The sequence below is a fragment of the Euprymna scolopes genome, chromosome 22 (genome assembly GCF_053919585.1).
Source record: "Euprymna scolopes isolate OS-2025 chromosome 22, ASM5391958v1, whole genome shotgun sequence".
Classification (NCBI taxonomy): Eukaryota; Metazoa; Mollusca; class Cephalopoda; order Sepiida; family Sepiolidae; genus Euprymna; species Euprymna scolopes.
The window spans coordinates 44,144,222-44,158,778 of NC_136503.1; the positions used below are offsets into that span (position 1 = coordinate 44,144,222).

The 14,557-nt window shown below is 33.0% G+C and overlaps 1 protein-coding gene across 3 annotated transcripts in view; it reads right to left on the minus strand.

Annotated features, from left to right (window-relative positions):
- The window catches only part of LOC145243381 (host cell factor 2-like), a 110,904-nt gene that overhangs the window by 21,579 nt on the left and 74,768 nt on the right, over window positions 1-14,557 (minus strand). For all 3 annotated transcript variants that reach the window (XM_080106216.1, XM_080106215.1, XM_080106214.1), the window contains 4 exons: window positions 13,317-13,501; window positions 12,102-12,248; window positions 7,406-7,661; window positions 4,409-4,540 (listed from right to left, as the gene is read on the minus strand). In XM_080106216.1, the coding sequence (XP_079962342.1) occupies window positions 4,409-4,540; window positions 7,406-7,661; window positions 12,102-12,248; window positions 13,317-13,501 (720 nt within the window). The remainder of the gene's footprint in view (window positions 1-4,408; window positions 4,541-7,405; window positions 7,662-12,101; window positions 12,249-13,316; window positions 13,502-14,557) is intronic.

Sequence of the window (14,557 nt, forward strand, 5' to 3'; positions counted from 1 at the left end):
TGGCAACACCGGGTAGCCCTGCTAATAAGATATAAAATTAATTTACAATTCAGTATCAAGAGAATCCCGAATCACAAGACTGCATAGTGTCTTCGTATTAGAAAGGAGATAACCTTCTACAATGCACTAGCTTAAATTTAATTTTTTTTATTAAAATTTTATAATTTCTTTTATGTACACTAATACTTTCAATTTATAAGCACATTCATAAATTTTTCTATTTTATTTTGACTTGCCTTATTTCACTTATACAACAAGCACACCTTTTTATTATGTTGTCATTTGCACTACAAATAATAGTTATCGAATAAATTTGTACAACTACATTTTAAAAGCACGATCCTCGTAAATACCAGCTTGCCGCAACTGGAAGCTAACAAAAACCGCCAAATATGCCGAGTGCTGATTCAGTTGATCAGCCAATCAAAAAGCGATAACAAATGTAGTTAGCCAATAAGGAGCAAAACCGAACAAGTTTTGATAAATTGGAAGAAAAAATAAATTAAGTTTTTAAATTTTAATCAGTCATAACAATGGAGCACACAACAATGACTTTAACAAGCTCAGATAAAATATTACAGATGCTGGACCAATATTGTCAAAAAACAAACCCTTGGAATTGAAGTGCTTAATATGTGGCAAGAAGTGCAGTGTAAAAAAAAAAAAAAAGAGCTTCTGTAAGCGATAGTTTCACTTAAAGGTGCACTACCCTCAGCCGATTTTTGTGCTCAAGGTACATTAATTTTTTTTTAACCATAAAAAAAAGAAAAAAAAAAAGAAAGGTTTCTACTTATTTACACAAAAAAAAAATGAAACAATATTTGAAACTTATTGTAGGTTGTTGTTATATTTCATTTTATTGTTTTTCAATTTTTTTTTTATTATTTATTGTAATTAATATCTGATAAATGTTATTTTCTGTTTCCTAACAAATTTTTTTGATCGGTGCTCAGCATATTCCGACGGTTTACGCCAGCTTCCGATCAATCCCAAGCGAACATTTATGAGAATTCAGTTCTTAAAATGCAGCAGTACAAATAAATTATTTCACTTACCATGAAAAGCAGATATTCACGTAGAAAATAGTTATATCAATTATGAAAACTAGTGGGACCTGTGGAAATTTCACAGCAGACTCTTTCATAAGTAATATATTGATGTTGGCATTCTGTGGATGTTCAACGTAAATGGAGACACCCGGATATTATTGTAGCTCTTTTGTTAAAACTGGACAAGTATTTATCTAAGCTAACAAGGACACCCGGTGTTACCTGGTTGTAAAATACGCTTAAATATGATATTTTAATTTATGCAGTTTTTATATATATTATTAAAGAGTCAATTTTCTATAGATTCTTTTATATTATATGTGATTTAAAAAAAAACAAAAAACTTCCATATGACTTGGGTGCATCAGTTTGAATTGAAACTAAAACCAAAACTTGACAAAGAAAAATATATAGTAAAATTTCTTGACCATTTTTTTTTTCCCCCAAGTAATTGCTTACTTAGGCTTGGGACTCAGAAAATTTTCAATAGACCGAGTTGCTTCAGAAAACCTATGAAGAATTCTTGGTAAAATTATTTATTATAAGAAATGGAAGGTCATAACAATTAAACGACAGTCACACCTGGAAGAAAAAAAATCTAAGTGTAACATACGAAATAACACATGCTATCGTATTAATATATAGATTATGAGATACAGAAATAAATATCTGTACATGGATGTAAATCTCATATAAACAGTTATTTACTTTTGATTGAAAACATTTTAAGATAGATTTAAACAAAGTGAATCGGAAATATAAACATTACTTCAGGTCAATGCGATTTTGGGTGGTATTGGATGTTTTTTAAAAGTTAAGCTTCACTCTATAAAGTGATGAGAGAGTAATCAAGAGCCAATTAGTACTGGAGATTTTCAAAATAAATTTAACCTGGAAGTAATGCAAAAAAAAAAAAAAAAAAGTACTGTATGGCTGTATAGTTGAAGAAAATTCATTATTACTTTAGAAGCCACAGTTAAAGCTTTAAAAATTTCAGAAGTTTGACGCAAACATTTGGATTACAGGCTCCACATAACCATCTTTTATGATGTATCACAAAAAATTATGAGTTCTTCAGATTTTATTTATTAAAAACTAACAAAGATACAAAGATTGAGAATATAATAATAATAATAATATAAACATGTTATTAATAATTAAAAAAAAATTTTTTTTAAATCAATAATTCAAAATAAATTAAAAAAAAACAAAAAAAAAACAAAAACAAACAGAAACACTGCATTATCTTCAGAACAAAAATATTGTAGGTATCCAATGAAAATACCAATCAATAACAATGTCCAAAAGCACTATAATTTCACAGATTCATTGGTAAAAATTATTAAATCAATTCCACATTATAATTCACAATATTCACACATAGGAAAGATTTTTTCTTACATTTTAAATTTAAAATGTGATTAGTAATCAGGCACTTGTACAGTTTAATCAAGACATTAAAAATTGAAAATATCAAAAAAAAAAAAAAAAAAAGTTATATTGTACATATCCGTTTTGGACTGAAGATCTAAAAAAAAAAAAAAAAAAAAAAAAAAAGATTTTTTTTACTGAATTTGATCGAGTAGTTTTTTTTTTTTACAGCAGAAAAACATGTTTTTATGACAGTGCATTGAAGACAGAAATCTTTGAATTTTTTTAACACGCCACGGGGAGATAACTCAGTTTAAAGCGTAGACACGCCCTCCCCATCTTCAATCCTAATAATCGAACCTTTTGCTAGGAATCATAAATTGTTTTTCGCTGTAAAAAGAAAAAATTACTTGATAAAATTAGGTGAAATTTTTTTTTCAGAGAACTTCATTCCATAACGGATACGTGCATTTTAAACTTTTTTTGATATTTTCATTTTTTTATGGCTTGATTAAATTGTACAAGTACCAGTAATTAAAATAAAAGAGACGTTACTGTGTGAAAATAAAAAAAACAAAACAAAGAAAGGTTCTTGTCCAGAACTCTCCCTATATTAAAAACAAAAATAAAAATCTGTATGATGTAAGTGCCCATGATGGAAAAAAATTATCATATTCCAAAAATCACATAAATTGATCAATTAGTTTTATTTTAAACTAAGAAAATCAAATTATATATATATTGTTCCTAATATTCATTAACGACCTCCCCGACAAAACTGCCTCTGAGATGGGTATATATGCTGATAACACTACACTCTATAACAGGTATGACAGGAAAACAAACAAACACATATCTAAAGAAATGGCAAAAACACTAGAGGATGACCTCCAATCTGTAGTGGAATGGGGACATAAATGGATGGTCACATTCAATGCTGCCAAGACTAAACTGGTTTCCTTCACTAATTAGAAGAAACTTTCTCTGCCACCAATAGCAATGGCCAGTGACTCCCTGTCTGAGAGTACATCTTTCAAACTGCTTGGCCTAACGTTCACAGGAAACATGAGTTGGAACAATTATATTGAAAACATTGCCAGGGCCGCTGCGAAAAAGGTAGGCTCTCTCTACTGTGCTAGAAAACTGCTGACACCTGAAAGTATCCTGTACCTCTATAAGGCCACCATTCGCCCATGTATGGAGTATTGTTGTCACATTTGGGCCGGTGCATCTGCTACTAGCCCCTCGCTCCTAGACAAGGTTCAAAAAAGAGTCGCCAATCTGATAGGCCCTGAACTGGCATCTAAGCTTCAGCCCCTGTCCCATCGATGAAACGTTGCATCCCTCTGCCTGTTCTACAAGTATTTTAATGGTGAATGCTCTGATGAACTGCAGACACTTGTGCCCCCACGACGTAGACACCCTCGACAAACCAGACAGGCAGCTAAATCCCACCCCCACACATTAGAGGTCCCTAGATGTAAAAGATCTTTCTACTCCAGTAGTTTCTTCCCCAGAACCGCTAGACTCTGGAATTCCATTCCAAGTTCCTGCTTCCCCAACTGTACTGACATGCAGAAGTTCAAGTACAACGTGAACCGACATCTTGCTGCCAAAATCCCAACATAGTGCCCCAGTAGTTGCTGCCCCTGATAGTAGCCCCCTATACCAAAGTGGCAATGCGCCTTGTTTGGGGTGAAAATGTAATTAAAAAAAAATAAAAAATAAAAAAAAAAAATAAAAAAAAGAGAGACTCAATAATTCAAACTTGTGAGCTTTTTGTAATATCTACAAATTCCCATTAATTGTTAAAAAAAATGATTTTCTTTATAAAAATAAAACGACTTGATCAGTTTAGGTGATTTTGGGAATATGATATTTCCTTTTCATCATGGGTACTACATAATGCAGATTCTTCTATATTACTGTTTTTTAATAGGGGGGGGGGGACAAGAACTGAAAAGAAATCAACCAATGAATGTTCTTACCTGATGTGGTTAGAATAGTAACAACCGGCTTTGAACCTGGAGTTCCACCAGTTGAAACGATTTGGGCAGTGGATCCACCAGATGTGAGAGTCGATGCTAACTGGGATGCTGTTAAGGTAATAGGTTTACTTCCTGCAGAGAAAAAGAGTGTTTAAAAAGAAACTGAAGTTACTGTAGAAGTCTCAATCTCAATTTGTCTACATTAGTTTTTATAAAAAGATTTTAAATCAATTCTAGCAACATATAATTAACTAGCAGGGCTACCCAAAATTGTCCACGGCTATTTATCTCTGTAAATCTGTTTCTCTTGCCCCTTTCCTTGTTTTATCACGGCTATCACTCCCCATCTCTTTTTCACCTCTACCTAGCCCATTCCTCTTTCTATTGTTTTAATGTATTGGAAATAATGATAATCTAAGTCATTCATCTTCCCTTTTCCTAGCAGTTCACCCCGGCTTTGCTTGGACCCTATGTATTGTTCATAACTTGTGTGCATATATATATATATATATATATATATCAAAAAGTTTGACTCATGTCCAGATAACCAAAATCTAAAATTTCAAGTGTTTAGACCCAAAATTGGCGGAGGAGTTTGGTAGAGTCTGCAAAGGTCAACTCTTTCAACTTTGACCTCCTGGCAACCAAATCTTCGCCCAAAAACAGATTAAAAAGCTTGCTGCATGTCTGAATACCCTTTATGTAAAATTTCAAATGTTTAGACCCAAAATTGGCTGAATAGTTTGCTAGAGATCGCAAAGGGAAAATCTTTTGAATTTTGACCCCTTGACAGACAAATTTTCAGCAAAAAAAAAAAAAAAAAAAAAAAAAAAAAAAAAGCTTGCCCTATGTCTGAATATATTTTATATAAAATTTTAAATGTTTAGACCAAAAATTGGCTGAGTAATTTGGTAGAGACCGCAGAGGTCAAATTTTTTTAAACTTTGACCTGAATTTTGACCCATTAACATTTGTTTTAGGCTCAAATCAAATTAAAAAGTTTGATCCATGTCCAAGTAACCTACATTTAAAATTTCAAGTGTTTAGACCCAAAAATGGTAGAGTTTTCAAAGATCAAATTGTTGAACTTTGACCCCTTGACAGCCAAATTTCTGGCCGAAAAATGATTAAAAAGATTTCCCTAAATCTCAATACCCCTTATGTCAAATCTCGATTCTGTAGACTGAAAATTGACAGAGTAGTTTGGTAGGGAAATGTACAAAGAGACACACAGACAATTTCACTTTTACAGATATATAGGGGTCCTAGATATGACCTTAAATTATATCCAGTGGTGAGGGCCCCAACTTGCGGGCTTTGGGGAGTGTGGAGCCACCCTTTAATTGCCATTGCTCCCAAGTCCACTCTGACCCGGAGTGGTAGTACCTGTTAGGGTCCCAACTATGGGTTAAATAGAAACCGACTTGAAAACAACAAATATTTTCTATAAAAAAAATTTTTCTTCAAAATCTTTGGATTTGGCATTAAATAACCTGAAAAGGGTTGATATGCCGTAAAACAAAAACAACCAACAGATATATAGATTGGAAATGGCTGAAAAACTACCTCCACTCGTAAGGAAACTTAGCCTAGTTATCCTCCAAAAAATGACTATTTTTAAATTTTATATATTCATCCAGACAAACGCCAATTAAGAATGTATCTTTGGATCTTTGTTTTGTACTTTAAAAATTTTGAACAGGACACACAAACATACATACAGCTGCTCATTTATATAATAGCTTACTCTTATCACAAAATTAAATTTTACAACTTCAAAGTGTTATCTACTCCTAAGTATTATCAATTTAGCAAGAAGAGGTGGAGGCGAAACTAATGAATTGCAACCAAATAGCAGAAAAAAATAAATAAACGTTGCACAAGCAGGTTATACCATGTCAAATCATTCATACCCGTAGATGCAGATTTAAAAAAACAAGAACTTAACCATTTTTGGTCCAGAGACAATTTATTGTGTCTAAAAAAAATATATGAAGAAAGTAATATGTCTTGTCAGCTAAACTCTTTTTTTTTTTTTTTTTTTTTTTTTTTATTCGATTTTGGGGCACATGTGGAGAAATCCAAAACCCCTTAATATCTCTATAAGGCTTCATTTTTGAGAAAATCTGATGCCATTTTTGGATTTCTTGGGTCAAAAACTTACCAGAGTGAATTTTTCAGGGCTGTACGATCTTTCAATCAGAAAATATTCAAAGAAATGACATTACAAAATTGTCGCCCGGGGCGTCACATCATGTTACTAACACCAAAACAAAAAATGCTCTAAATCAGAAACCACTTGGAGTTATGTGCTCAAATTTTCAAGATCTCTTAGTTCCTATATTGTCTATCTGCAGTGCAAACTACAGCCAGATCTGTGGATATGGGTGTCAAAGTTCCATATTTCTGGATGATTTGACACGGAATGACCCAAGCGCATTTCTGCAAACTAGCAGAAACTCACATCCATAATGTATTTTATGCAAGGATTTTCTACATATCTGTGAAAAGATATTACAAAAGGATTACAGTAAAAATAAGAGAGAGCTAGGGTAAAAGAAAGGAATATATAAGGAGGAAAATATACAGAATTCTTTAGATGCAAACATCACATCTCTATTACTGGATAGGCTTGTCGGAAGACCACATTTTGTCTCCAACCGTGACTAAAGATATTGGTTTATAAAAAAATAAATTAAAAATTAAATTAGAAATTAAAAATTAGAAAAAGAGATTTTGTTAAGTTTTGGTAAAAGTTTATGCTTCAAAATATTTATACCTTCAAATATTTACTTAGTTATGGTGTTTGCTTTGGTTATTTTGTTGGGGAAAATTGTTGCTTTGGCTTTGCAAAACATGACTGAGTTTTGCAAGATGAAAAGAAAAAAAATAACACTGATGGTCAGGAAGCCAGTATTTTCAAACAGACCAAGTTAGTAACATTAAGAAAAAAAGAGGAGAAATAAAAAAGACAAAGTCAACAACAATACTACTAACCTACTACACCACCAGCTCCACCTGGCTGCGGACTCACAACAATAAACTGGGTGTTACCTCCACCACTCAGCTTCGGCACAGAGGTGATAATCTTTGTTGGTGCACCAAAACTTCCCGCTTGGCCTTTTGGGGCAGCAATAACGATAGTTTTTGTACCTGGAGTTGTACTCGTCAAGGCACCACCAGATTTGGCCATAGAAATGAGCGAAGAAGGGATTGTCTTGATAATGGTGTTCACAGATTTTGCTGTAGATGTCTGGAAAAAGGAAGAAAAAATGGTTTAACTTAAAAAAAAAAAAAAAAAATCTTAATTCTAGAAGAACTATGAAATGCTCAAAGGAATATATACTTTTTAATCAATCATAAAGCCTTTTCTTATTATACTGGCTTACAAAAGAATCGAAGTAAACATGGCTGCCTTTCTCTTCAAGGTGATACAAACATGAGCAGTATGGTACCTCCACCTACCCAGTTCTTATATTAAACTCGATATAGTTTCAAATGGAATGATTAAAACTTTTGAACAAAAACTGTATCCTTACTTTTTTGCAAACTGACTGGTTTTCAGTTATGAACCGGAAAGCTGTGGTCAATTTATTATTTAGAAAGGGTTAGGGGGGTACTTTGCTTTCATGGGAAGGCAAATAGAAACAGACAACTTGGCAGCAATTTTTTGGACGTAAATGCAGAAAGATTTTCACACAGCAGAGGGATGGGATATCAAATTTATCATATTGCTTTGGACATAAGTAAATGGGGATTTTTATGGATGGATTAGTGAATTTTCTTAGGCTTATACATTAGTAAACCTATATTTTTATCGGCTTACCATTTATTTTCCTTTATTAAATCTGTCAACATTTAATGACATTACATACTGAATGTGTGAGGCAATAAAATTTTTTAAAAAATGTCTGGAGAAATGAAATGTTACTAGCCATTTTGATGTCTGCCAGACTGAAAATATTCAGTCTAATGCTTTCACACATTTACCAATATAAATGGAATGTCAGTTTGAATAATGTAATTAAAGATTTACAGCAGTTGCCAGTGCTTTTTTAATGGCCATCAGAATGTTTACATATTAGTCTGGAAACATTTTATCTTGTATTTTTCATGTATTTACTGATATAAACAAAATAACAATTTATATAACAATTAAATATGACTGTGCATCCAAACAACATAATATATTTAAGATCAATCAATGGGATTCATGATTATATAACGTCATGTCAGATTGTGGCTGTTAATAATTGTTTGTGTGCATGTAGAGTTTGTGATAATAGTAAATCGAATGTACCCATTTAAAATGGCAGACAATTTAAGATGAACGAATCCATAAGTCGAGGCAGATTTTTAAGTGGATTTCTACATATTTTTAAACAGTACAGTAACCCCCCCTGCACACACACACACACACACACACACAAAATGGATAAAATAAATTTCTATTGCTCAATGTTATCTTCCTTTACTAAAACGTGTGAACAACTCATAAGTACATTGCATAATGAATATGTAAGGAAGTGATGGTGTCAGGAGAAATGTTGTCAAAACTTTTGATCATCAGACCAGAAACATTTTGTCTCATATTTTCATGCATTTAACTAATATAAATGAAATGCTAGTTTGAATAATGCAATTAAAGACTTACAAAAGCACAATATGATCAACAGTATTGCCAATGATTAGATAAGATTGTGTTAGATTGTAGATGTTGATAATTGTTTGAATTCATGTAGACTTCATGACGGTAGTAAATCAAATGCACCAACAAAAAATGGACAATTTAAGATGAATTTTTCAGTGAAACAGGGGCAAGTTTTCAATGTCATTTCTAAGTCTGTTTTATACATCGACCGATGGCTGAAATAATATGGTGATGCACTAAAAGTGTTGTTTGCTGACCTAGAGAGGCATTTTTTTTTATAGAAATAGTATTTTAAAATTGTACTGATATTTAAAACAAATACAAGTCATTTGCATGCATGACTGACTTTCACTCTAGGTCTAAAATGGAAAACTTGTATACAATCCGTTGATCAGAGGTTACTGAAAAGAAATGGTTGAATTATTCTATTAGTAAATAAAGTATCTGCTTCTTGATGTAATCCTCTATTTATAGAATATGGAATACTGTTGCCAAATCAGGGGAGGATCCACTCAGGCCTTTATTTTGCTTTATAATTGTATTAGGTAAGCAATATATTGAGATTAATCGATGGGAATTGATTACAGAATGCGTCATATTGTGTACATTACGGAAGTAAAACAAATGCACCAATTTATTATGACAGACACTTTAAGATGGATAGGTTGGTGAACACGTCTGTTAGGCTAAGCAGGTCTTCAAGCAGTTTTCTAAGGCTCTTTTACATAAACTTGACAGTTGATAGGACCATAAAAACAAAATACAGGAGATTAAAAGTATATGTAGCATCCATATATTAAAACTTCCATCTCTCTACCTTTCTCAATCCGTCTCGCTTCCTCTTCCGTTTTTCTACATCCCTCTCCTCCATCCCTCTTTCACTTCAGCCAGACAATTGCCCGGGTGTTTGTAGGTGTGTGTTTTTGGGTAAATCGTCAGCCGGGTGTTTGTTTTTAAAAAAAAAACAAAGCCTTGACGCGCAGTTAGAAAATAATGGAGTGTGAAAAAAAAAGTGTGATGTTTAACGGCAGGTGCCCATTTTTGACGTGTTAATAACGCCAACTTTGAGTGCAGGACGTTTTATTTACCGCGAGTCTGTTCACTTTTTTTTTTTTTTATACGAAAAAGCTTAATGCACATGCAGCAATCGAAAATTGTTGAATATTTATCTTTTGAAAGTCGGGCAAATTAAATAGACAGGCGACCCCGGTTGTTAACTCGTAGATATTATCATTTAGGTGCGATATAAAAAGTTTTAAGTTGTGAGGCGACTGATCGGTTCTCGGAAAAAAGCCTTTCTTGGACATACACGAAAACGCGCGCGCGCGCACACACACACACACACACACACACCCACCCACAAACTCAGCCAACCAGAATGAGTTACTGAAAGATGTTTGAATTTATTTAAGTAAGAAGAGAATTGACAGGTGCCCACACGGAAGTCATACTAAACATTTTGTGCAAGCGTTACGACGACAAAAGCAATAGCTATGCAGCAGTTAACATTTTCTGCGGGACAGTTTTTAATGAGGTCAATAACCCGGTTTGTTTGTTTTTACCTAACTTTGGGGAAAAACAGTTCCCCTGTTTATTAGGGAAGTGTTTCATCTCGAAATGAAAGCAACTGTCTGATATGACAACTATAAGCTGGCATTGACCAAACGTTACATCGCTTTCTAGAGACCACTGGCCGTGGGCCAGTGATTCGAATAGAGTTTCGTTTTTTTTGTATACCGAAAAACGAAAGCAATATGTGGCGATCCCAAAACGTTGAATATTTAACATTTCAAAGTCGGGCAAATTAAATAGACGGGCGACCTCCGTTCGTAACTTGTAGATATTATGACTTCGACGTGATAAAAAGTTTTAAAAATGAGCGACGGCCTCAAGAAGCCGCCGAAAAAAATCCTTTTGCAGACATACACAAAAAGTGAACATACATACACACATTTTCGCTTTTATATATATAGATTTATCAAGATATCAATGCCAATCAAGAATATACCAACTTTGTGAGTGTTTGTTTTATAGTTTTTGACTTAATTGGACATACACATGCAGAGACAAAATCCTCCCTCTCCTATTGCATTACTAGTAGGGACCACTGCAGGAAGACTCAAGTTTCACACATCCATCCAAATCCTACAGAAAATTACAGGTTGGAATGATAAAATTATCGCCTTAGAAAAGACGACATGATTCCATTTCCGTTTGATGAAAACCAGTTTTGTTTTTTGTTGCAGACTAGTTGGCCAGTTGTGTTAAAATCCCAAGAGCAATAGGAGCCTTCTATTATGTTTGAAAGTGACACAACGTTCAAAAAGCAAGATCGGAGATGCGCCACTGTACAACTCATGCTCTCTACCAATCCAAGTTCTGACAACAGGACAATTGCCAGCACGCTCAAAATACAAATCCGGACAGTTCAACGAAATTTCCAGCCACGGTTATGGTTTTTGGTGTGGTTTCAAGTAAGGGTCACATCATGCCACCTCACATCTTCGAAGTCAGCTTGAAAGTCAACATCAAAGTGTAACTGGATGTGCTGAAGAGTGTGGTGATAAATATAATTTGCTACAACTTATTTAAAGAATTACTTCAGTTAAGACAATCTATATAATGAAAAACTTTTAGTTAATCACTTTATTTGTTAGGTTACTTTCTTGGATTTTAGTTTCCAAAAGTTTAACTGTATCCCATTTTATGTTTTGAAACTTCTGCAGTATTTTATCAAAGAGTACAAATTGACGTCATTATTCAAGATTTAAAATGTAGATGGTTTTTGGGTAAGTGTGCAGTATTCTGCATGTACCAATCCCATCTCAGAATACTGACATTATCTTTGCATCTGACACTCCTCATGCTTATGAAGGTTCTTAAGACATGCACTACCAGTTGTCTAACAATGGTCTGGAGGACACACACTATTCTTTTGTGATACTTCTTTGAAATGATGTATTTATTTTTCGAAATTTCATGTGTAAATTTTTAAGCTTTGCAAAGAGAAAAAAAAAGTGCTACCACCAACGTGCAACTTACCTGAGGTTGTACGCTGCTTATTCCAAGAATAGTAGATGGTGTTGCACCTGGATTACTGCTGGTAATGATAGTGGTTGGTTTCCCTGAGCCAGCTTGGGTGGTGACCAATTTTACGATAGTTGCACCTTGAGGTAGTGGTGTTTTCGTCTAAAGAAACAAAAATGTTATCAAACATGCCAATTACAAAGAATCAATTTTTTTAACAATTCTATTTTTTACTTTTGTTTTTTGTTTCTTTTTTAAATCCTAAAACATCAGTGCAAAATTATTAAATATTTCTTACTTCCTTCAGCCTTTATCCATTTTAAAATTATTTTTTCTTTATAGAAAAAATAAGATAAAATTACAAAGGAAAACATACATCAGTTCAAAAATAAGTTTATCGTTGTCATTAAAGTTCTGCATCTTATGACTTTGGAAAGTTCAGTAAAAATTTTTTTCAAGAGAATTTCAACTTTTATGTATTGATAACAATAATTCCTCTGTGGTTATAGTCAGCTAAAATTCTTCCTAATTTCCAGTGTGGTTGCTACCATAAGCATAAGCAGTGACAAGGCAAATCAATTCCTTCACTTTTATTGTTCTTCAGTATTTCTATTGTGAAGTTATTTCTATTGTGAAGTTTATTGAAATAAAATATAAACGGACATTATTGAAAAATATACAATAAAAATTAACAAAAATATACAGATACAATTAACGATTAGTCTTTATTTGCACAATGTTTATGAAATTATAAAAAAAAAAATTTTTAACTTTAAAAATAAGTTTTTTTTTATTCGAATTGCTGGAAGTTAGGAAGTCCGTTAGTTGACTATAACCTCCTATGTAAATATATCCATCTCAGACAATTTCATCTGAGATATAATTTAGGAATATCAGGAATAATAAAGGTCCAAGAACCGGACCCATTAGTATAATGTTGTTTGAATGCACTGTTATCAAGGACAACCTTGATTAACTTTGTTTTACAATATAACTGTATTCCTTGTAGATGTTTTCTTAAGCATAATTAAGGAAGCAAAAAAAAAAAAAAAAAAAAAAAAAAAAAATCATAGTTTGGTAAACTATATTAGTTATGCAGTTGTTGTATAGAAAGCATAATTAAGGAAGCAAAAAAAAAAAAAAAAAAAAAAAAAAAAAAAAAAAAAAGAAAGAAAGAAAAATCATAGTTTACTTATAGATAAGTATGTATATTAGCATTTTGTGGCTTACTGTTGCAACTGTCATTCCCTGCGTGGTTTTTACTAGGGTCACAATCTGCGGCTGGCTTGACGTTGCTCCAGTTTTATGAACTGTAATGATCTGTTTAGTCCCAGCACCAATACTTCCACCTGCCTTTAATACTGTGGCGCCAGGAGTAGCAACTCTCACTGTCTGCGTGCCAGGAATTAATTGGCCTGGAAAAAAAAAAAAAATTACATTTTTACAAAAAAATGTTTTAGAAACTTACAAAAGTTCATTTTTCTTTCAAACTTGGCAAATATAAAAGCCATAAATGTATTCGATATTTAGATTGGTGTGTTGCACACAATTCTGATTTAACGTTTCTGAATTTTGAGGTGAAGACTGATAATTCGTATTAGTTGAACTACTGTTTTCTCAGTGAGAGTGACACTCAAAATACAGTTGTGATTTACTTAGGAATTCTATCTAGTTATGGTTGACGGAACAAGCGCAGACTACTCCCATGGATTAAATACAGGGTTCTTTTCAAAGTTTCATGCAGATTCCACATGTTCGACAAGATACACCTGAAGAAGATCAAAGGTTATAGACTGAAACGTTCTGCAAATAACACTTAAAATGAGAACAGTGGACCAACTATACAAATTATCAGATTTAATATATCAAAGATTTACAGCTAACATTTTTATCTTTTTGGTCCAAATTGGAGAAAACTCACAAATTCTCTTGAGGTATATATTTGGCTTTGTGAAATGTTTTTGACTCCTGATGGGGAGTAGGAGACCAATGAATTCGATAATCGTTTTTATAACCAGAAGTCATGGTGAGCAACCAATGAAAAGCTTCTAAAGTTGAATTCAATCAGTTTGTCGCCATCTTTGTTACTGGCAATTACACTCTGTTCAACATAATGTCTCAACACTTAACATACATCCAATATAGAAATCTTGGTGGCTTTCTACAATAATAGTTTTAAGCATTTCTGTATGTCATGTATAACTCAAGAGCAGATGAAGTGCTCTTTAGCCTTGCTAGGCAAATCACTTAGAGGTGGTGTCTGGATAAAAAGCACGAGTCCCCATCACATCAACGGGTTGGTGTCTGGAAGAGTATCCAGCCTATAAAAATTTCCTCTCAAATAAGGAAATGACTTCCAAAGAAATTTGGATGCATTTCAAACTATGTAGTTTGATTACTGGATGCTTAGTCTAGTTAAATCATGAAAAAAAAAAAAAAAAAAAAAGCATATGCTAATGAAATGGGAATTT